Source organism: Pseudophryne corroboree, chromosome 6 (genome assembly GCF_028390025.1).
Source record: "Pseudophryne corroboree isolate aPseCor3 chromosome 6, aPseCor3.hap2, whole genome shotgun sequence".
Classification (NCBI taxonomy): domain Eukaryota; kingdom Metazoa; phylum Chordata; class Amphibia; order Anura; family Myobatrachidae; genus Pseudophryne; species Pseudophryne corroboree.
The window spans coordinates 821,171,510-821,196,439 of record NC_086449.1 but is presented as its reverse complement, the minus strand read 5'-3'; the positions used below and the strand labels follow the sequence as shown (position 1 = coordinate 821,196,439).

At 50.5% G+C, this 24,930-nt stretch overlaps 2 protein-coding genes across 8 annotated transcripts in view; both read left to right on the top strand.

The window, feature by feature from the left end:
* Positions 1 to 6,867, top strand: part of OVCH1 (ovochymase 1) — a 93,483-nt gene extending 86,616 nt beyond the window's left edge. For all 6 annotated transcript variants that reach the window (XM_063929172.1, XM_063929171.1, XM_063929170.1 and 3 more), the window contains one exon: positions 6,690 to 6,867. In XM_063929172.1, coding sequence (XP_063785242.1) covers positions 6,690 to 6,775 — 86 coding nt within the window. In that variant the 3' untranslated portion in view covers positions 6,776 to 6,867. The remainder of the gene's footprint in view (positions 1 to 6,689) is intronic.
* A 2,824-nt stretch (positions 6,868 to 9,691) lies between these two features.
* The window catches only part of ERGIC2 (ERGIC and golgi 2), a 29,166-nt gene continuing 13,927 nt past the window's right edge, over positions 9,692 to 24,930 (top strand). The window contains exon 1 of one of the 2 annotated variants that reach the window (XM_063929167.1): positions 9,692 to 9,827. The gene's annotated coding sequence lies outside the window, so the exon portion shown is untranslated. Of the gene's footprint in view, positions 9,832 to 24,930 lie in introns of both variants that reach the window. The other variant, XM_063929168.1, reaches the window with a different exon arrangement.

The following is a 24,930-nucleotide window of genomic DNA, read 5'->3' as shown; positions in this document are numbered from 1 at the left end:
GTCAGGCACCCGGGGAGACACCTGTTGTCGGTGGGAGGAATATGGCCGTTGACATGCCAGGTGAAAATACCAAAAAAATCAGCTCTTCGGTGTGGAGGTATTTCAACAGAAATGCGGACAACAGGTGTCAAGCCGTGTGTTCCCTTTGTCAAGCTGTAATAAGTAGGGGTAAGGACGTTAACCACCTCGGAACATCCTCCCTTATACGTCACCTGCAGCGCATTCATAATAAGACAGTGACAAGTTCAAAAACTTTGGGTGACAGCGGAAGCAGTCCACTGACCAGTAAATCCCTTCCTCTTGTAACCAAGCTCACGCAAACCACCCCACCAACTCCCTCAGTGTCAATTTCCTCCTTCCCCAGGAATGCCAATAGTCCTGCAGGCCATGTCACTGGCAATTCTGACGATTCCTCTCCTGCCTGGGATTCCTCCGATGCATCCTTGCGTGTAACGCCTACTGCTGCTGGCGCTGCTGTTGTTGCTGCTGGGAGTCGATGGTCATCCCAGAGGGGAAGTCGTAAGCCCACTTGTACTACTTCCAGTAAGCAATTGACTGTTCAACAGTCCTTTGCGAGGAAGATGAAATATCACAGCAGTCATCCTGCTGCAAAGCGGATAACTGAGGCCTTGACAACTATGTTGGTGTTTGACGTGCGTCCGGTATCCGCCGTTAGTTCACAGGGAACTAGACAATTTATTGAGGCAGTGTGCCCCCGTTACCAAATACCATCTAGGTTCCACTTCTCTAGGCAGGCGATACCGAGAATGTACACGGACGTCAGAAAAAGACTCACCAGTGTCCTAAAAAATGCAGTTGTACCCAATGTCCACTTAACCACGGACATGTGGACAAGTGGAGCAGGGCAGGGTCAGGACTATATGACTGTGACAGCCTACTGGGTAGATGTATGGACTCCCGCCGCAAGAACAGCAGCGGCGGCACCAGTAGCAGCATCTCGCAAACGCCAACTCTTTCCTAGGCAGGCTACGCTTTGTATCACCGGTTTCCAGAATACGCACACAGCTGAAAACCTCTTACGGCAACTGAGGAAGATCATCGCGGAATGGCTTACCCCAATTGGACTCTCCTGTGGATTTGTGGCATCGGACAACGCCAGCAATATTGTGTGTGCATTAAATATGGGCAAATTCCAGCACGTCCCATGTTTTGCACATACCTTGAATTTGGTGGTGCAGAATTATTTAAAAAACGACAGGGGCGTGCAAGAGATGCTGTCGGTGGCCAGAAAAATTGCGGGACACTTTCGGCGTACAGGCACCACGTACAGAAGACTGGAGCACCACCAAAAACTACTGAACCTGCCCTGCCATCATCTGAAGCAAGAAGTGGTAACGAGGTGGAATTCAACCCTCTATATGCTTCAGAGGTTGGAGGAGCAGCAAAAGGCCATTCAAGCCTATACAGTTGAGCACGATATAGGAGGTGGAATGCACCTGTCTCAAGCGCAGTGGAGAATGATTTCAACGTTGTGCAAGGTTCTGATGCCCTTTGAACTTGCCACACGTGAAGTCAGTTCAGACACTGCCAGCCTGAGTCAGGTCATTCCCCTCATCAGGCTTTTGCAGAAGAAGCTGGAGACATTGAAGGAGGAGCTAACACGGAGCGATTCCGCTAGGCATGTGGGACTTGTGGATGGAGCCCTTAATTCGCTTAACAAGGATTCACGGGTGGTCAATCTGTTGAAATCAGAGCACTACATTTTGGCCACCGTGCTCGATCCTAGATTTAAAGCCTACCTTGGATCTCTCTTTCCGGCAGACACAAGTCTGCTGGGGTTGAAAGACCTGCTGGTGAGAAAATTGTCAAGTCAAGCGGAACGCGACCTGTCAACATCTCCTCCTTCACATTCTCCCGCAACTGGGGGTGCGAGGAAAAGGCTCAGAATTCCGAGCCCACCCGCTGGCGGTGATGCAGGGCAGTCTGGAGCGACTGCTGATGCTGACATCTGGTCCGGACTGAAGGACCTGACAACGATTACGGACATGTCGTCTACTGTCACTGCATATGATTCTCTCACCATTGAAAGAATGGTGGAGGATTATATGAGTGACCGCATCCAAGTAGGCACGTCACACAGTCCATACTTATACTGGCAGGAAAAAGAGGCAATTTGGAGGCCATTGCACAAACTGGCTTTATTCTACCTAAGTTGCCCTCCCACAAGTGTGTACTTCGAAAGAGTGTTTAGTGCCGCCGCTCACCTTGTCAGCAATCGGCGTACGAGGTTACATCCAGAAAATGTGGAGAAGATGATGTTCATTAAAATGAATTATAATCAATTCCTCCGCAGCAGCAATTGCCTCCACAAAGTACACAGGGAGCTGAGATGGTGGATTCCAGTGGGGACGAATTGATAATCTGTGAGGAGGGGGATGTACACGGTGATATATCGGAGGGTGATGATGAGGTGGACATCTTGCCTCTGTAGAGCCAGTTTGTGCAAGGAGAGATTAATTGCTTCTTTTTTGGGGGGGGTCCAAACCAACCCGTCATATCAGTCACAGTCGTGTGGCAGACCCTGTCACTGAAATGATGGGTTGGTTAAAGTGTGCATGTCCTGTTTTGTTTATACAACATAAGGGTGGGTGGGAGGGCCCAAGGACAATTCCATCTTGCACCTCTTTTTTCTTTTATTTTTCTTTGCGTCATGTGCTGTTTGGGGAGGGTTTTTTGGAAGGGACATCCTGCGTGACACTGCAGTGCCACTCCTAAATGGGCCCGGTGTTTGTGTCGGCCACTAGGGTCGCTAATCTTACTCACACAGTCAGCTACCTCATTGCGCCTCTTTTTTTCTTTGCGTCATGTGCTGATTGGGGAGGGTTTTTTGGAAGGGACATCCTGCGTGACACTGCAGTGCCACTCCTAAATGGGCCCGGTGTTTGTGTCGGCCACTAGGGTCGCTAATCTTACTCACACAGTCAGCTACCTCATTGCGCCTCTTTTTTTCTTTGCGTCATGTGCTGATTGGGGAGGGTTTTTTGGAAGGGACATCCTGCGTGACACTGCAGTGCCACTCCTAAATGGGCCCGGTGTTTGTGTCGGCCACTAGGGTCGCTAATCTTACTCACACAGTCAGCTACCTCATTGCGCCTCTTTTTTTCTTTGCGTCATGTGCTGATTGGGGAGGGTTTTTTGGAAGGGACATCCTGCGTGACACTGCAGTGCCACTCCTAAATGGGCCCGGTGTTTGTGTCGGCCACTAGGGTCGCTAATCTTACTCACACAGTCAGCTACCTCATTGCGCCTCTTTTTTTCTTTGCGTCATGTGCTGATTGGGGAGGGTTTTTTGGAAGGGACATCCTGCGTGACACTGCAGTGCCACTCCTAAATGGGCCTGGTGTTTGTGTCGGCCACTAGGGTCGCTAATCTTACTCACACAGTCAGCTACCTCATTGCGCCTCTTTTTTTCTTTGCGTCATGTGCTGATTGGGGAGGGTTTTTTGGAAGGGACATCCTGCGTGACACTGCAGTGCCACTCCTAAATGGGCCCGGTGTTTGTGTCGGCCACTAGGGTCGCTAATCTTACTCACACAGTCAGCTAATTCATTGCGCCTCTTTTTTTCTTTGCGTCATGTGCTGATTGGGGAGGGTTTTTTGGAAGGGACATCCTGCGTGACACTGCAGTGCCACTCCTAAATGGGCCCGGTGTTTGTGTCGGCCACTAGGGTCGCTTATCTTACTCACACAGTCAGCTACCTCATTGCGCCTCTTTTTTTCTTTGCGTCATGTGCTGATTGGGGAGGGTTTTTTGGAAGGGACATCCTGCGTGACACTGCAGTGCCACTCCTAAATGGGCCCGGTGTTTGTGTCGGCCACTAGGGTCGCTAATCTTACTCACACAGTCAGCTACCTCATTGCGCCTCTTTTTTTCTTTGCGTCATGTGCTGATTGGGGAGGGTTTTTTGGAAGGGACATCCTGCGTGACACTGCAGTGCCACTCCTAAATGGGCCCGGTGTTTGTGTCGGCCACTAGGGTCGCTAATCTTACTCACACAGTCAGCTACCTCATTGCGCCTCTTTTTTTCTTTGCGTCATGTGCTGATTGGGGAGGGTTTTTTGGAAGGGACATCCTGCGTGACACTGCAGTGCCACTCCTAAATGGGCCCGGTGTTTGTGTCGGCCACTAGGGTCGCTAATCTTACTCACACAGTCAGCTACCTCATTGCGCCTCTTTTTTTCTTTGCGTCATGTGCTGATTGGGGAGGGTTTTTTGGAAGGGACATCCTGCGTGACACTGCAGTGCCACTCCTAGATGGGCCAGGTGTTTGTGTCGGCCACTAGTGTCGCTTAGCTTAGTCATCCAGCGACCTTGGTGCAAATTTTAGGACTAAAAATAATATTGTGAGGTGTGAGGTATTCAGAATAGACTGAAAATGAGTGGAAATTATGGTTTTTGAGGTTAATAATAATATGGGATCAAAATGACCCCCAAATTCTATGATTTAAGCTGTTTTTTAGTGTTTTTAAAAAAAAACACCCGAATCCAAAACACACCCGAATCCGACAAAAAAAATTCGGTGAGGTTTTGCCAAAACGCGGTCGAACCCAAAACACGGCCGCGGAACCGAACCCAAAACCAAAACACAAAACCCGAAAAATTTCAGGCGCTCATCTCTAGAATCCGCATCCCCTGACCACTGTCGCGTCCATAATCCTCTTCTGGCAGAAATGGACATCGCACTTACTCTTGATGCCAGAGTGCAAATATCCCTCTGTGCATCTCGCATATATAGAAACGCATCTTTTAAACGCTCTATAGTCAATAATATATTGTCCCTGTCCAGGGTATCAATATTTTCAGTCAGGGAATCCGACCAAGCCACCCCAGCACTGCACATCCAGGCTGAGGCGATTGCTGGTCGCAGTATAATACCATTATGTGTGTATATACTTTTTAGGACATTTTCCAGCTTCCTATCAGCTGGTTCCTTGAGGGCGGCCGTATCAGGAGACGGTAACGCCACTTGTTTTGATAAGCGTGTGAGCGCCTTATCCACCCTAGGGGGTGTTTCCCAGCGCGCCCTAACCTCTGGCGGGAAAGGGTATAATGCCAATAATTTTTTAGAAATTAGCAGTTTTTTATCGGGGGAAACCCACGCTTCATCACACACCTCATTTAATTCATCTGATTCAGGAAAACTACGGGTAGTTTTTTCACACCCCACATAATACCCTTTTTTGTGGTACTTGTAGTATCAGAAATGTTCAAAACCTCCTTCATTGCCGTGATCATGTAACGTGTAGCCCTACTGGAAAATACGTTTTTTTTTCCTTCACCGTCGACACTGGAGTCAGTGTCCGTGTCTGTGTCTGTATCGACCTGATCTAACGGGCGCTTTAGAGCCCCTGACGGTGTTTGAGACGCCTGTACAGGTATTAACTGATTATCCGGCTTTCTCATGTCGTCAACAGACTTTTGTAAAGTGCTGACACTATCACGTAATTCTTTCCATAAGATCATCCAGTCAGGTGTCGACTCCCTAGAGGGTGACATCACTAACACAGGCAATTGCTCCGCCTCCACACCATTTTCCTCCTCATACATGTCGACACAACGTACCGACACACCGCACACACACAGGGAATGCTCTGATAGAGGACAGGACCCCACTAGCCCTTTGGGGAGACAGAGGGAGAGTTTGCCAGCACACACCAGAGCGCTATATATATACAGGGATAACCTTATATAAGTGTTTTTCCCTAATATAGCTGCTGTATATCTTTATATGCCAATTTTATGCCCCCCCTCTCTTGTTTTACCCTGTTTCTGTAGTGCAGGACTGCAGGGGAGAGTCAGGGAGCCTTCCTCCAACGGAGCTGTGAGGAAAAAATGGCGCCAGTGTGCTGAGGAGTCCGCCCCCTTTTCGGCTGCCTTTCTCCCGCTTTTTTATTGTAATTTAGGCAGGGGTTAAATACATCCATATAGCCCAGGAGCTATATGTGATGTATTTTTAGCCAAAAAAAGGTATTTCTATTGCGTCTCAGGGCGCCCCCCCCAGCGCCCTGCACCCTCAGTGACCGGAGTGTGAAGTGTGCTGAGAGCAATGGCGCACAGCTGCGGTGCTGTGCGCTACCTTAATGAAGACAGGACGTCTTCTGCCGCCGATTTTCCGGACTCTTCAGTCTTCTGGCTCTGTAAGGGGGACGGCGGCGCGGCTTCGGGACCCATCCATGGCTGGGCCTGTGATCGTCCCTCTGGAGCTAATGTCCAGTAACCTAAGAAGCCCAATCCACTCTGCACGCAGGTGAGTTCGCTTCTTCTCCCCTTAGTCCCTCGATGCAGTGAGCCTGTTGCCAGCAGGTCTCACTGAAAGTAAAAAACCTACTTTAAACTTTTTCTCTAAGCAGCTCAGGAGAGCCACCTCGATTGCACCCTTCTCGTTCGGGCACAAAATCTTAACTGAGGCTTGGAGGAGGGTCATAGGGGGAGGAGCCAGTGCACACCAGGTAGTCCTAAAGCTTTTTACTTTGTGCCCAGTCTCCTGCGGAGCCGCTATTCCCCATGGTCCTTACGGAGTCCCCAGCATCCACTTAGGACGTTAGAGAAATATATATTAATAAAATATATTATTAGAAAGATAATTTTGCTAATTTGTTCCCTGTTAAACTTGTTACAAACTGACAAAAGTTAAACCTGTGACCGACATTTAATTTACTTTCCGCAGGGAGATTCTGGAGGTCCCCTGATATGCAGCAGGAACGAGAAATACATGCTGGTTGGTGTAGTCAGCTGGGGCAGTGGTTCCTGTGACCCCAACACGCCCGCCGTGTATACCTCTGTGGCGAAGTACAGAGACTGGATAAAGCGACACGCTGGATTTTAATAAAATGTTTCTCAGTGTTCCCTGGTTTTCTTTTGAATCGTTCAAACCCCAAATCCCCCCCCCTCCCCCCCACACACACTTTTGAGGACACATTTACATACCTCCCAACATGACCCTCTCCAGGAGGGACACAATGCTCTGCTCCTGGACTTCCCTCTTACTGCATGATTGCTAGCACCTGTGCTGATACACCTTTCTTATCCAGTAACCTGTTCAACACAGGTGATGGCAATCATACAGTAAGAGAAAAGTCCAGAAGCAGAGCATTGTGTCCCTCCTGGAGAGGGTCATGTTGGGAGGTATGCATTTACTGTGGCCGGCCGGTGGCGGCGGCAACATCTTTCCGGTGATATATTTGGGAAGATGGCGCCGCCCACAGAAAGCAAAGACTCTGGCACTGTGCTCTCTAGTGGCCAGCATCATCTTCCCAAATATCACTGTGAAGATGGCGCTGGAAGAATCCAAAATAAAATTAATAAAACCCTCAAAACTGCGCCCTTTATCTACCCGCGCACAATGATTTTGTTGGTATATGGAGTGCAATGCTGCGCTGCCTCCATGATGCTCCATAACTGAAGCATCTGCTCCTTTACCAAGATGGCCGCCATTATCTAGTCCAGAGGTTCTCAAACTCGGTCCTCAGGACCCCACACAGTGCATGTTTTGCAGGTAACCCAGCAGGTGCACAGGTGTATTAATTACTCACCGACACATTGTAAAAGGTCCACAGGTGGAGCTAATTATTTCACTTGTGATTCTGTGAGGAGACCTGCAAAACATGCACCGTGTGGGGTCCTGAGGACCGAGTTTGAGAACCTATGATCTAGTCTACTCATGCATGGTGACATCTTGTCACTGTGTGGGAGCACCGCAGTGCTACACGACTGTGTGTAGTACTGATCCCAGTGGGGGTCTCTGCAGTATACCCTGCACATACGTGACCGGCTGGTCCACTGCGTGCTCCACTCCATCTCCGGTAACTGTCAGTATGGCTGTACTACAATGAATATAAACGCCTGGTTCCGTCTGTCCGGCTGGTGTTTCTCTAAGACTTCTGTCTGCTGGCGTCTACTATTTAGTAACCATGTACAACACAAAGGGGCATATGCATCAACGGTTGGAGAGTGATAAAGTTTAGAGGGATAAAGTGCCAACCAACCAGCACCTGTTACTCATACTTGCCTACCTGACCCTCTCCATGAGGGAGAAAATGCTCTGTTCCTGGGCTTCCTGGTAATGTATGATTGCCGTCACCTGTGGTGAGCTAGTTAATTGATAAGAAAGGTGTTTCACCACACGTGATGGCAATCATACATTACCAGGAAAGTCCAGGAACAGAGCATTTTCTCCCTCATGGAGAGGGTCAGGTAGGCAAGTATGTACTGTGTGTATGTAGTACAGTATGCTGTTACTTCACATAGCCGGAATAATACATCGCCACTTCCAAGATTTATACCACTAATCGCCAGAGCCAGCGACGTTCTGAGGTGGGGTTGGAGCTGGAATTATTGCACGTTAGCTGTGTACCCCACGGATTCATCACCGGTGGAACCACCATCACTAGCTGAACCAGGGGTACTCCTGGGATTTGCCTGATCTCCATGCAGAAGATGAACAAAGGGGGGGGCGGGGGGGGACTGTTAAATTACTAATATCACTTTAATGCGGGAGACCTATGATTTACACAGGTTCTGTGGCTGATTAATACCAGGTGAAATACAGGCTTGTAGTCAGCCAGCCACAGAACCTGTGTAAAGGGGGGTACTCACGGAGCGATAATGTAAGCACTCTGACTAGATTGCTTAGATTTTAAGCAGTGATTTCTTCGTGTGTACCCCGCACAGCGATAGCGATGCGCAGCCCCGCGCATCGCTATCGCTGGTGCTCGATTGGCCTGCATGCAGGCGCCCCCCTCCCCGCACGCTCAGCACGCATCGCGTTGTGCTAAGTGGAGGGAGAGGTATGTGCTGAGCGGTTCGCTCAGCACACGTCTCTCCCCACATCTGCCCGTGAATACGGGCCGTAATTCATATGTGTCCAGGATTACAGGTATATTATGGCAACATGACATTACTTAGTATTCTCATTTTATGAATCGCTGTCTCTGCACCACATTAAGAAAAGGCCCCCGGGCCCAAACCACCCCAGCATTATAGTAACAGCCCGTCACATCACCTTTATTTAGGCCCCGTCCCCACCATCATTAGCCCACAACAACTACACCCAGTGCTCAGTGCTTATATTAGAATAAATATGTATTTGTGTCCTTCACTGCGTGGTGGTCTGTACACACCGAGGTCAATGCGTTATTAACAGATTTCCCACTACCAGGTCTGTCTGCAACACAAGGACATATTAAGGGAGATGTACTAAGCAGTGAGAAGAGAGCCAGTGGAGAAGTTGCCCATGGCAACCAATCAGCAGCTCTGTATAATTTTATAGTACGCAAATTATAAATGTTTACTTCAATGCTTATTGGTTGCCATGGGCAACTTCTCCACTGGCACACTTCATTTTTTTCACTGCTTAGTACATGTCCCTCATAGTGTCTCTCACACTGGGCTCATGCTCCATTTACAACACTGTAACCAGGTAAAATTGGGCAACCAGCAACAAATCACTACATCCTATACTGGATGGCTTGCCCTCACTAATCATGGCCGCCTTTGAGTGTACCACGTGAAGAGTTTACGCGTCCTCACGTTATAGTTTGTTTTCCTAGGTGGCCGCAGTTCTGTGGGAGATAATGAAGGAGTCGTCCATTTTCATAAAGACCAAAATACGTCCATAAACAAGCAACTGTCTTACATAAAATGTCTCCATAGGTGGGGACATTGTTCTGTGCGCTCTGTCACTAGAGCCCAGTGCTGACGAGGCCGGAAGTGACTGTAATGTCAGGCTCAGGCTGCTATGTTCCCTGACCCGACTGCCAGCTTCTCTGGCACCTAGGGGCCGGGGGATCCCCGAGATCAAGACCCGGTAGGTGCATGTTCCCCCCTTCATATAATGTATACACTGTGCATGTCCATCCCCCTCCATATCATATATACACTGTGCATGCACCTCCCCCTCCATATTATATACACTGGTGCATGGTAGATGCTAGAATCAAGTGGGCTAAGGGACCTTTTCCGTAAGGGGGAGGAGTTACGACGCAAGGGGGAGGAGCTAGGCCAGCGGGATAGTTCCTCAACTATCCACGCCACCAACTATTACCTTTAGTAATTAGGTGGTGACCACTGTTGCATGCTCATCCCCCTCCATATGATATATACACTGTGTATGCCCCCTCCTCTATATCATATATACACTGTGCATGCCCAGCCCCCTCCATATGATATATACACTGTGCATGCTCATCCCCCTCCATATAATATATACACTGTGCATGCTCATCCCCCTCCATATGATATATACACTGTGCATGCTCATCCCCCTCCATATGATATATACACTGTGCATGCTCATCCCCCTCCATATGATATATACACTGTGCATGCTCATCCCCCTCCATATGATATATACACTGTGCATGCTCATCCCCCTCCATATGATATATACACTGTGCATGCTCATCCCCCCTCCATATTATATACACTGTGCATGCTCATCCCCCTCCATATGATATATACACTGTGCAGACTCATCCCCCTCCATATGATATATACACTGTGTATGCCCCCTCCTCTATATCATATATACACTGTGCATGCCCAACCCCCTCCATATTATATACACTGTGCATGCTCTGCCCACTCCTCTATATCATATATACACTGTACATGCCCCCTATATAATATATACACTACATTCCCCTTCTCCATTTCATACATACACTGTGTATACCCAATCTCCATATAATATACACTGCCCATCCCCCTCCATATAATATACACTGCCCATCCCCCTCCATATAATATACACTGCCCATCCCCCTCCATATAATATACACTGCCCATCCCCCTCCATATAATATACACTGCCCATCCCCCTCCATATAATATACACTGCCCATCCCCCTCCATATAATATACACTGCCCATCCCCCTCCATATAATATATACTGCCCATCCCCCTCCATATAATATACACTGACCACCCCTCTCCATATAATATACACTGACCATGCCCCCCTCCTCCATGTAATATACACTGCCTGTGCCCCCCCTCCATATAATATACACTGCCTGTGCCCCCCCTCCATATAATATACACTGCCCGTGCCCCCCCCTCCATATAATATACACTGCCCGTGCCCCCCCTCCATATAATATACACTGCCTGTGCCCCCCCTCCATATAATATACACTGCCTGTGCCCCCCCTCCATATAATATACACTGCCCGTGCCCCCCCCTCCATATAATATACACTGCCCGTTCCCCCCCTCCGCCATATAATATGCACTGCCCGTGCCGCCCCTCCTCCATATAATATAAACTGCCCGTGCCCCCTCCTCCATATAATATACACTGCCCGTGCCCCCTCCTCCATATAATATGCACTGCCCGTGCCCCCTCCTCCGTGTAATATACACTGCCCCTGCCCCCTCCTCCATATAATATACACTGCCTGTGCCCCCTCCTCCATATAATATACACTGCCCGTCCCCCTCCATATAATATACACTGACCACCCCTCTCCATATAATATACACTGACCATGCCCCCCTCCTCCATGTAATATACAATGGTCATGCCCCCTCCTCCATGTAATATACACTGCCCGTGCCCCCCCCTCCATATAATATACACTGCCCGTGCCCCCCCTCCATATAATATACACTGCCCGTGCCCCCCCCTCCGCCATATAATATGCACTGCTCGTGCCGCCCCTCCTCCATATAATATACACTGCCCGTGCCCCCCTCCTCCATATAATATACACTGCCCGTGCCCCCTCCTCCATATAATATGCACTGCCCGTGCCCCCTCCTCCGTGTAATATACACTGCCTGTGCCCCCTCCTCCATATAATATACACTGCCTGTGCCCCCTCCTCCATATAATATACACTGCCCGTGCCCCCCCTCCATATAATATACACTGCCCGTGCCCCCCTCCTCCATATACTATACACTGCCCGTGCCCCCCTCCTCCATATACTATACACTGGCCGGGGCCCCTCCTCCATATACTATACACTGCCTGGGGCCCCTCCTCCATATAATATACACTGCCCGGGGCCCCTCCTCCATATAATATGCACTGCCCGTGCCCCCTCCTCCATATACTATTCACTGTTTGTGCCCCCCTCCTCCATATAATGTACACTGCCCCTACCCCCTTCCTCCATAATTGTACACTGCCCGTACCCCCCTCCTCTATATAATGTACACTGCCCGTGCCCCCCTCCTCTATATAATGTACACTGCCCGTGCCCCCCTCCTCCGTGTAATATACACTGCCCGTGCCCCGCTCCTCCGTGTAATATACACTGCCCGTGCCCCGCTCCTCCGTGTAATATACACTTCCCGTGCCCCCCTCCTCCGTATAATATACACTTCCCGTGCCCCCCTCCTCCATATAATATACACTTCCTGTGCCCCCCTCCTCCGTGTAATATACACTGCCCGTGCCCCCCTCCTCCGTATAATATACACTGCCCGTGCCCCCCTCCTCCATATAATATACACTGCCCGTGCCCCGCTCCTCCGTGTAATATACACTGCCCGTGCCCCCCTCCTCCATATAATATACACTGCCCGTGCCCCGCTCCTCCGTGTAATATACACTGCCCGTGCCCCCCCCTCCATATAATATACTCTTCCCGTGCCCCCCTCCTCCATATAATATACACTGCCCGTGCCCAGCTCCTCCGTGTAATATACACTGCCCGTGCCCCGCTCCTCCGTGTAATATACACTTCCCGTGCCCCCCTCCTCCGTGTAATATACACTGCCCGTGCCCCCTCCTCCGTGTAATTTACACTTCCCGTGCCCCCCTCCTCCGTGTAATATACACTGCCCGTGCCCCCTCCTCCATATAATATACACTGCCCGTGCCCCGCTCCTCCGTGTAATATACACTGCCCGTGCCCCCCCTCCTCCGTATAATATACACTGCCCGTGCCCCCCCTCCATATAATATACACTTCCCGTGCCCCCCTCCTCCGTGTAATATACAATGCCCGTGCCCCCCTCCTCCATATACTATACACTGCCCGTGCCCCCTGCTCCATGTAATATACACTGCCCGTGCCCCCTGCTCCATGTAATATACACTGCCCGTGCCTCCCTCCTCCATATACTATACACTGCCCATGCCCCCCTCCTCCATGTAATATACACTGCCCGTGCCCCCCTCCTCCATGTAATATAAACTGCCCGTGCCCCCTCCTCCATATACTATACACTGCCCGTGCCCTCCTCCTCCATGTAATATACACTGCCCGTGCCCCCTCCTCCGTGTAATATACACTGCCTGTGCCCCCCTCCTCCATATACTATACACTGCCCGTGCCCCCCTCCTCCATATAATATACACTGCCCGTGCCCCCTCCTCCGTGTAATATACACTGCCTGTGCCCCCCTCCTCCATATACTATACACTGCCCGTGCCCCCCCTCCTCCATATACTATACACTGCCCGTGCCCCCCCTCCTCCATATACTATACACTGCCCGTGCCCCCCTCCTCCATATACTATACACTGCCCGTGCCCCACTCCTCCATATACTATACACTGCCCGTGCCCCCCTCCTCCATATACTATACACTGCCCGTGCCCCCCTCCTCCATATACTATACACTGCCCGTGCCCCCCTCCTCCATATACTATACACTGCCCGTGCCCCCCTCCTCCATATACTATACACTGCCCGTGCCCCCCTCCTCCATATAATGTACACTGTCGGTGCTCCCCCTCCTCCATATAATGTACACTGTCGGTGCCCCCCCTCCTCCGTTTAATATACACTGCCCGTGCCCCCTCCTCCATGTAATATACACTGCCCGTGCCCCTCCTCCGTGTAATATACACTGCCCGTGCCCCCCTCCTCCATATAGTGTACACTGTCGGTGCCCCCCTCCTCCATATAATGTACACTGCCCCGTACCCCCTTCCTCCATATAATGTACACTGCTCGTACCCCCTTCCTCCATATAATGTACACTGCTCGTACCCCCTTCCTCCATATAATGTACACTGCCCGTACCCCCCTCCTCCATATAATGTACACTGCCCGTGCCCCCCTCCTCCATGTAATATACACTGCCCGTGCCCCCTTTTCCGTGTAATATACACTGCCCGTGCCCCCCTCCTCCATATACTATACACTGCCCGTGCCCCCCTCCTCCATATACTATACACTGCCCGTGCCCCCCTCCTCCATATACTATACACTGCCCGTGGCCCCCTCCTCCATATACTATACACTGCCCGTGCCCCCCTCCTCCATATACTATACACTGGCAGTGCCCCTCTCCTCCATATAATCTACACTATCGGTGCCCCCCTCCCCCATATAATGTACACTGTCGGTGCTCCCCCTCCTCCATATAATGTACACTGTCGGTGCTCCCCCTCCTCCATATAATGTACACTGTCCCTACCCCCTTCCTCCATATAATGTACACTGCCTGTACCCCCCTCCTCCTTATAATATACACTGCCCGTGCCCCCCCCTCCATATAATATTCACTGCCCGTGCCCCCCTCCATATAATATACACTGCCCGTGCCCCCTCCTCCATAGGACAAGACCCAGCGACCGCTAGCTCTAAGCCGGGCGAGATTCTAGTCCTTTGCAGAATGGAAGCGGGCGAGCACCCGCCCCACCATGATGCTCTCTCCGCCCTATTGTCTAATTTGGGACTCTGTAAAATGAAATCTATTTTATTTTTGCCCAACCCCCTAAAAGCCGTCATCCGTGGTGGAAATCCCAGTGCATGATGGGTCCAGAACTGCTTTAGCGCTTCAATAATCGCCTCCATACATGCACACACGCAGTGTACACAACCGTTAGCTAATATAAACACTGTGCGTTCCCTTGTGGTGCCCACACGTCACACAGACCGATCATCACTACACAAACATTGGTGTCCGGGTCTGCGCGCGCCTCGTGCTGTATCCTGTATGTCTGTATTTCCTGGGTGGCAGCTGTAACAATTACTACTACAAATGTATTTCTCTGACGTCCTAGTGGATGCTGGGGACTCCGTAAGGACCATGGGGAATAGCGGCTCCGCAGGAGACTGGGCACATCTAAAAAAGATTTAGGACTACCTGGTGTGCTCTGGCTCCTCCCTCTATGCCCCTCCTCCAGACCTCAGTTAGAATTTTGTGCCCGGCCGAGCTGGTTGCACACTAGGGGCTCTCCTGAGCTTGCTAGAAAAGAAAGTATATTTAGGTTTTTTATTTTCAGTGAGATCTGCTGGCAACAGACTCACTGCTACGTGGGACTGAGGGGAGAGAAGCAAACCTACCTGCTTGCAGCTAGCTTGGGCTTCTTAGGCTACTGGACATCATTAGCTCCAGAGGGATCGAACACAGGCCCAGCCTCGGTCGTCCGGTCCCGGAGCCGCGCCGCCGTTCCCCTTGCAGAGCCAGAAGCAAGAAGAACGTCCAGGAAATCGGCGGCAGAAGACTCCGGTCTTCATTAAGGTAGCGCACAGCACTGCAGCTGTGCGCCATTGCTCCCCATGCACACCACACACTCCGGTCACTAATGGGTGCAGGGCGCTGGGGGGGGGGGGGGGGGGGCGCCCTGGGCTGCAATAAGAGTACCTTAAGTTTGGCAAAAAACACATAATATAGTCAGTAGGACTATATATGTGTAAAATCCCCTGCCAAAAATATCCTTAAAAAAGCGGGAGAAGTCCGCCGAGAAGGGGGCGGAGCTATCTCCATCAGCACACTGGCGCCATTTCCTCTCACAGCTCCGCTGGAAGGACGCTCCCCAGGCTCTCCCCTGCAGTTTCCAGGCTCAATAGGGTAAAAAAGAGAGGGGGGGGGGCACTAAATTTAGGCGCAAACTGTGTATTTATAGCAGCTATAGGGGAAAAATCACTGTGTGTAGTGTGAATCCCTGCATTATATAGCGCTCTGGTGTGTGCTGGCATACTCTCTCTCTGTCTCCCCAAAGGACTTTGTGGGGTCCTGTCCTCAGTCAGAGCATTCCCTGTGTGTGTGCGGTGTGTCGGTACGGCTGTGTTGACATGTTTGATGAGGAGGCTTATGTGGAGGCGGAGCAGGTGCCGATAAATGTGATGTCACCCCCTGCGGGGTCGACACCTGAATGGATGGACATGTGGAAGGAATTACGCGACAGTGTCAACTCCTTACATAAAAGGTTTGACGACATAGCAGATGTGGGACAGCCGGCTTCTCAGCCCGTGCCTGCCCAGGCGTCTCAAAAGCCATCAGGGGCTCTAAAACGCCCGCTACCTCAGATGGCAGATACAGATGTCGACACGGATACTGACTCCAGTGTCGACGACGATGAGACTAGTGTACATTCCAATAGAGCAACCCGTTACATGATTACGGCAATGAAAAATGTGTTGCACATTTCTGATTTCTCTAACGTCCTAAGTGGATGCTGGGGACTCCGTCAGGACCATGGGGGATAGCGGCTCCGCAGGAGACAGGGCACAAAAATAAAGCTTTAGGATTAGGTGGTGTGTACTGGCTCCTCCCCCTATGACCCTCCTCCAAGCCTCTGTTAGGTTTTTGTGCCCGTCCGAGCAGGGTGCAATCTAGGTGGCTCTCCTAAAGAGCTGCTTAGAAAAAGTTTTTAGGTTTTTTATTTTCAGTGAGTCCTGCTGGCAACAGGCTCACTGCATCGAGGGACTTAGGGGAGAGAATTTCAACTCACTTGCGTGCAGGATGGATTGGATTCTTAGGCTACTGGACACCATTAGCTCCAGAGGGAGTCGGAACACAGGTCTCACCCTGGGGTTCGTCCCGGAGCCGCGCCGCCGACCCCCCTTACAGATGCTGAAGATTGAAGGTCTGGAAACAGGCGGCAGAAGGCTCTTCAGTCTTCATGAAGGTAGCGCACAGCACTGCAGCTGTGCGCCATTGTTGTCACACACTTCACACCAAGCGGTCACGGAGGGTGCAGGGCGCTGCTGGGGGCGCCCTGGGCAGCAATATTTAATACCTTTATGGCAAAAGAATACATCACATATAGCCATTGAGGCTATATGTATGTATTTAACCCATGCCAGATATCTAAAACTCCGGGAGAAAAGCCCGCCGAAATAGGGGGCGGGGCTTATTCTCCTCAGCACACAGCGCCATTTTCCTGCTCAGCTCCGCTGTGAGGAAGGCTCCCAGGACTCTCCCCTGCACTGCACTACAGAAACAGGGTAAAACAGAGAGGGGGGGCATTTTTTGGCGATATTTTGATATATTTAAGACTGCTATAAGGAACAACACTTATATAAGGTTGTTCCCATATATATTATAGCGCTTGGGTGTGTGCTGGCAAACTCTCCCTCTGTCTCCCCAAAGGGCTAGTGGGGTCCTGTCTTCGATAAGAGCATTCCCTGTGTGTCTGCTGTGTGTCGGTACGTGTGTGTCGACATGTATGAGGACGATGTTGGTGTGGAGGCAGAGCAATTGCCGATAATGGTGATGTCACCCCCCAGGGAGTCGACACCGGAATGGATGGCTTTGTTTATGGAATTACGTGATAATGTCAGCACATTACAAAAATCAGTTGACGACATGAGACGGCCGGCAAACCAGTTAGTACCTGCCCAGGCGTCTCAGACACCGTCAGGGGCTGTAAAGCGCCCTTTACCTCAGTCGGTCGACACAGACCCAGACACAGACACTGAATCTAGTGTCGACGGTGATGAAACAAACGTATTTTCAAGTAGGGCCACACGTTATATGATCACGGCAATGAAGGAGGCTTTGCATATCTCTGATACTGCAAGTACCACAAAAAGGGGTATTATGTGGGGGGTGAAAAAACTACCTGTAGTTTTTCCTGAATCAGAGGAATTGAATGATGTATGTGATGAAGCGTGGGTTAACCCAGATAGAAAAGTGCTAATTTCAAAAAAGTTATTAGCATTATACCCTTTCCCGCCAGAGGTTAGGGCGCGCTGGGAAACACCCCCTAGGGTGGATAAGGCGCTCACACGCTTATCAAAACAAGTGGCGTTACCGTCTCCTGATACGGCCGCCCTCAGGGATCCAGCTGATAGGAGACTGGAAACTACCCTAAAAAGTATATACACACATACTGGTGTTATACTGCGACCAGCCATCGCCTCAGCCTGGATGTGCAGTGCTGGGTTGGTCTGGTTGGATTCCCTGACTGAAAATATTGATACCCTGGATAGGGACAGTATTTTATTGACTATAGAGCAATTAAAGGATGCTTTCCTTTATATGCGAGATGCTCAGAGAGATATTTGCACTCTGGCATCGAGAGTAAATGCGATGTCCATATCTGCCAGAAGGAGTTTATGGACGCGACAGTGGTCAGATGATGCGGATTCCAAACGACATATGGAAGTATTGCCGTATAAAGGGGAGGAATTATTTGGCGTCGGTCTATCGGATCTGGTGGCCACGGCAACTGCCGGAAAATCCACCTTTTTACCTCAGACCCCCTCCCAACAGAAAAAGACACCGTCTTTTCAGCCGCAGTCCTTTCGGTCCTATAAGAACAAGCGGACAAAAGGACAGTCATATCTGCCTCGGGGCAGAGGAAGGGGTAAGAGAGGGCAGCAAGCAGACCCTGCCCAGGAACAGAAGCCCTCTCAGGGTTCTGCAAAGCCCTCAGCATGACGCTGGGGCCTTACAAGCGGACTCAGGAGCGGTGGGGGGTCGACTCAAGAATTTCAGCGCACAGTGGGCTTGCTCACAGGTGGACCCCTGGATCCTGCAGGTAGTATCTCAGGGTTACAGGTTGGAATTCGAGAAGTCTCCCCCTCGCAGGTTCCTAAAGTCTGCTTTGCCAACGTCTCCCTCAGACAGGGCGACGGTATTGGAAGCCATTCACAAGCTGTTTTCTCAGCAGGTGATAGTCAAGGTACCCCTCCTACAACAGGGAAAGGGTTATTACTCCACGCTATTTGTGGTACCGAAGCCGGACGGCTCGGTAAGACCTATTCTAAATCTGAAATCTTTGAACCTGTACATACAAAAATTCAAGTTCAAGATGGAGTCACTCAGAGCAGTGATAGCGAATCTGGAAGAAGGGGACTTTATGGTGTCCCTGGACATAAAGGATGCTTACCTGCATGTCCCAATTTGCCCTTCACATCAAGGGTACCTCAGGTTCGTGGTGCAAAACTGTCATTATCAGTTTCAGACGCTGCCGTTTGGATTGTCCACGGCACCTCGCGTCTTTACCAAGGTAATGGCCGAAATGATGATTCTTCTGCGAAGAAGAGGCGTATTAATTATCCCTTACTTGGACGATCTCCTGATAAGGGCAAGGTCCAGAGAACAGCTGGAGGACGGAGTAGCACTAACCCGACTAGTGCTGCAACAACACGGGTGGATTCTGAATTTTCCAAAATCTCAGTTGACCCCGACGACACGTCTGCTGTTCCTGGGAATGATTCTGGACACGGTTCAGAAAAAGGTGTTTCTTCCGGAGGAGAAAGCCAGGGAGTTATCCGAACTTGTCAGGAACCTCCTAAAACCAGGGAAAGTGTCTGTGCATCAATGCACAAGAGTCCTGGGAAAGATGGTGGCTTCTTACGAAGCGATTCCATTCGGCAGATTCCACGCACGAACTTTTCAGTGGGATCTGCTGGACAAATGGTCCGGATCACATCTGCAGATGCATCAGCGGATAACCTTATCGCCACGGACAAGGGTGTCTCTTCTGTGGTGGTTGCAGAGTGCTCATCTGTTAGAGGGCCGCAGATTCGGCATACAGGACTGGGTCCTGGTGACCACGGATGCCAGTCTGAGAGGCTGGGGAGCGGTCACACAGGGAAGAAACTTCCAGGGAGTATGGTCAAGCCTGGAGATGTCTCTTCACATAAATATACTGGAGCTAAGAGCGATTTACAATGCTCTAAGTCTGGCAAAACCCCTGCTTCAGGGTCAGCCGGTGTTGATCCAGTCGGACAACATCACGGCAGTCGCCCACGTAAACAGACAGGGCGGTACAAGAAGCAGGACAGCAATGGCAGAAGCTGCAAGGATTCTTCGCTGGGCGGAAGATCATGTGATAGCACTGTCAGCAGTATTCATTCCGGGAGTGGACAACTGGGAAGCAGACTTCCTCAGCAGACACGATCTACACCCGGGAGAGTGGGGACTTCATCCAGAAGTCTTCCACATGATTGTGAACCGTTGGGAAAAACCAATGGTGGATATGATGGCGTCCCGCCTCAACAAAAAACTGGACAGGTATTGCGCCAGGTCAAGAGACCCTCAGGCAATAGCTGTGGACGCTCTGGTAACACCGTGGGTGTTCCAGTCAGTGTATGTGTTCCCTCCTCTGCCTCTCATACCAAAAGTACTGAGAATTATACGGCAAAAGGGAGTAAGAACGATACTAGTGGCTCCGGATTGGCCAAGAAGAACTTGGTACCCGGAACTTCAAGAGATGCTCACGGAGGATCCGTGGCCTCTACCTCTAAGACGGGACCTGCTTCAGCAGGGACCGTGTCTATTCCAAGACTTACCGCGGCTGCGTTTGACGGCATGGCGGTTGAACGCCGAATTCTAAGGGAAAAAGGCATTCCGGAAGAGGTCATTCCTACACTGGTAAAAGCCAGGAAGGAGGTGACCGCATTTGGAGAAAATATGTTGCGTGGTGTGAGGCCAGGAAGGCCCCCACGGAGGAATTTCAACTGGGTCGATTCCTACATTTCCTGCAAACAGGATCGTCTATGGGCCTCAAATTGGGGTCCATTAAGGTTCAAATTTCGGCCCTGTCGATTTTCTTCCAGAAAGAATTGGCTTCAGTTCCTGAAGTCCAGACTTTTGTAAAAGGAGTACTACGTATACAGCCCCCGGTTGTGCCCCCAGTGGCACCGTGGGATCTTAATGTAGTCTTGGATTTTCTCAAATCCCATTGGTTTGAGCCGCTCAAATCGGTGGAGTTGAAGTATCTTACATGGAAAGTAACCATGCTACTGGCCCTGGCTTCAGCCAGGAGAGTATCAGAATTGGCGGTTTTATCATATAAGAGCCCATATCTGATTTTCCATACGGACAGGGCAGAACTGCGGACGCGTCCTCATTTTCTGCCTAAGGTGGTGTCAGCGTTTCACCTGAACCAGCCTATTGTGGTGCCTGCGGCTACTAACGATTTGGAGGATTCCAAGTTGTTGGACGTGGTCCGGGCATTGAAAATATATATTTCAAGAACGGCGGGAGTCAGAAAGTCTGACTCACTGTTTATATTGTATGCACCCAACAAGATGGGTGCTCCTGCTTCTAAGCAGACGATTGCTCGTTGGATTTGTAGCATAATTCAACTTGCACATTCTGTGGCAGGCTTGCCACAACCTAAATCTGTCAAGGCCCATTCCACAAGGAAAGTGGGCTCATCCTGGGCGGCTGCCCGGGGGGTCTCGGCATTACAACTCTGCCGAGCTGCTACTTGGTCAGGGGCAAACACGTTTGCAAAATTCTACAAATTTGATACCCTGGCTGAGGAGGACCTTGAGTTCTCTCATTCGGTGCTGCAGAGTCATCCGCACTCTCCCGCCCGTTTGGGAGCTTTGGTATAATCCCCATGGTCCTGACGGAGTCCCCAGCATCCACTTAGGACGTTAGAGAAAATAAGAATTTACTTACCGATAATTCTATTTCTCGTAGTCCGTAGTGGATGCTGGGCGCCCATCCCAAGTGCGGATTGTCTGCAATACTTGTACATAGTTATTGTTACAAACAAATTCGGGTTGTTATTGTTGTAAGCCGTCTGTTCAGAGGCTCCTACGTTTGTCATACTGTTAACTGGGTTCAGATCACAAGTTATACGGTGTGATTGGTGTGGCTGGTATGAGTCTTACCCGGGATTCAATATCCTTCCTTATTGTGTACGCTCGTCCGGGCACAGTATCCTAACTGAGGCTTGGAGGAGGGTCATAGGGGGAGGAGCCAGTACACACCACCTAATCCTAAAGCTTTATTTTTGTGCCCTGTCTCCTGCGGAGCCGCTATCCCCCATGGTCCTGACGGAGTCCCCAGCATCCACTACGGACTACGAGAAATTGAATTATCGGTAAGTAAATTCTTATTATTAACCCAAGTACCACAAAAAAGGGTATTATGTTTGGGGAGAAAAAGCTGCCAGTGGTTTTTCCCCCATCTGATGAATTAAATGAAGTGTGTGAAGAAGCGTGGGCTTCCCCCGATAAGAAACTGGTAATTTCTAAAAAGTTACTAATGGCGTACCCTTTCCCGCCAGAGGACAGGTCACGTTGGGAGACATCCCCTAGGGTGGATAAAGCGCACACACGTCTGTCAAAAAAGGTGGCACTACCGTCTCCGGACACGGCCGCCCTAAAGGAGCCTGCGGATAGAAAGCAGGAGGCTATCCTGAAGTCTGTATATACACACTCAGGCATTATACTGCGACCAGCTATTGCTTCAGCATGGATGTGCAGTGCTGCTGCTGCGTGGTCAGATTCCCTGTCGGAAAACATTGATACCCTAGACAGGGACACTATATTGCTAAACATAGAGCATATTAAAGACACAGTCTTATACATGAGAGATGCACAGAGGGATATTTGCCGGCTGGCATCTAGAATAAACGCAATGTCCATTTCTGCCAGGAGAGGATTGTGGACTCGGCAGTGGACAGGTGATGCTGATTCTAAAAGGCACATGGAAGTTTTGCCTTACAAGGGTGAGGAGTTGTTTGGGGATGGTCTCTCGGACCTCGTTTCCACAGCGACAGCTGGGAAGTCAACATTTTTACCCCATGTTCCCTCACAGCCAAAGAAAGCACCGTATTATCAGGTACAGTCCTTTCGGCCCCAGAAAGGCAAGCGGGTTAGAGGCGCGTCCTTTCTGCCCAGAGGCAGAGGTAGAGGAAAAAAGCTGCAGCATACAGCCAGTTCCCAGGAACAAAAGTCCTCCCCTGCTTCCTCTAAGTCCACCGCATGACGCTGGGGCTCCACAGGCGGTGGGGGCCCGTCTCAAGAACTTCAGCGACCAGTGGGCTAGCTCACGGGTGGATCCCTGGATTCTACAAGTAGTATCTCAGGGGTACAAGCTGGAATTCGAGACGTCTCCCCCTCGCCGTTTCCTCAAATCTGCCTTGCCGACAGCTCCCTCGGACAGGGAGGCAGTGCTGGAGGCAATTCACAAGCTGTATTCGCAGCAGGTGATAGTCAAGGTACCCCTCCTTCAACAAGGACGGGGTTACTATTCCACAATGTTTGTGGTACCGAAACCGGACGGATACGGTGAGACCCATTTTAAATTTTAAATCCTTGAACACTTATATAAAAAGATTCAAGTTCAAGATGGAATCGCTCAGGGCGGTTATTTCAAGCCTGGACGAAGGGGATTACATGGTATCACTGGATATCAAGGATGCTTACCTGCATGTCCCCATTTACCATCCTCACCAGGAGTACCTCAGATTTGTGGTACAGGACTGTCATTACCAATTCCAGACGTTGCCGTTTGGTCTGTCCACGGCACCGAGGGTATTTACCAAGGTCATGGCCAAGATGATGATACTCCTTCGGAAAAAGGGAGTTTTAATTATCCCGTACTTGGACGATCTCCTTATAAAGGCGAGGTCCAGGGAGCAGTTGTTGGTCGGGGTAGCACTATCTCGGGAGGTGCTGCAACAGCACGGCTGGATCCTGAATATTCCAAAGTCACAGCTGGTTCCTACGACACGTCTGCTGTTCCTGGGGATGGTTCTGGACACAGACCAGAAAAAAGTGTTTCTCCCGGAGGAGATAGCCAAGGAGCTGTCATCTCTAGTCAGAGACCTCCTAAAACCGAAACGGGTGTCGGTGCATCACTGTACGCGAGTCCTGGGAAAGATGGTAGCTTCTTACGAAGCAATTCCATTCGGCAGGTTCCATGCAAGAATCTTTCAGTGGGATCTGTTGGACAAGTGGTCCGGATCGCATCTTCAGATGCATCGGCTGATAACCCTGTCTCCAAGAACCAGGGTGTCTCTGCTGTGGTGGCTACAGAGTGCTCATCTTCTAGAGGGCCGCAGATTCGGCATACAGGACTGGGTCCTGGTGACCACGGATGCCAGCCTTCTAAGCTGGGTGGCAGTCACACAGGGAAAAAACTTTCAAGGACTATGGTCAAGCCAAGAGACTTCCCTACACACAAATATTCTGGAGTAAGGGCCATTTACAATGCCCTAAGTCAGGCAAGACCCCTGCTTCAACACCAGCCAGTGCTGATCCAGTCAGACAACATCACGGCGGTCGCTCATGTAAACCGACAGGGCGGCACAAGAAGCAGGATGGCGATGGCAGAAGCCACAAGGATTCTCTGATGGGCGGAAAATCACGTTTTAGCACTGTCAGCAGTGTTCATTCCGGGAGTGGACAACTGGGAAGCAGACTTCCTCAGCAGGCACGACCTCCACCCGGGAGAGTGGGGACTTCATCCAGAAGTCTTCAAAATGATTGTGAACCGTTGGGAAAGGCCACAGGTGGACATGATGGCGTCCCGCCTCAACAAAAAGCTAAAAAGATATTGCGCCAGGTCAAGGGACCTTCAGGCGATAGCTGTGGACGCTCTAGTGACACCGTGGGTGTACCAGTCGGTTTATGTGTTCCCTCCTCTTCCTCTCATACCCAAGGTACTGAGGATAATAATAAGAAGAAGAGTAAGAACTATAATCATTGTTCCGGATTGGCCAAGAGGAGCTTGGTACCCAGAACTTCAAGAAATGATATCAGAGGAACCATGGCCTCTGCCGCTCAGACAGGACCTGCTGCTGCAGGGGCCCTGTCTGTTCCAAGACTTACCGCGACTGCGTTTGACGGCATGGCGGTTGAACGCCGGATCCTGAAGGAAAAGGGCATTCCGGAGGAAGTCATCCCTACGCTGATTAAAGCTAGGAAGGAGGTGACCGCAAACCATTATCACCGCATATGGCGAAAATATGTTGCGTGGTGTGAGGCCAGGAAGGCCCCAACGGAGAAATTTCAACTGGGTC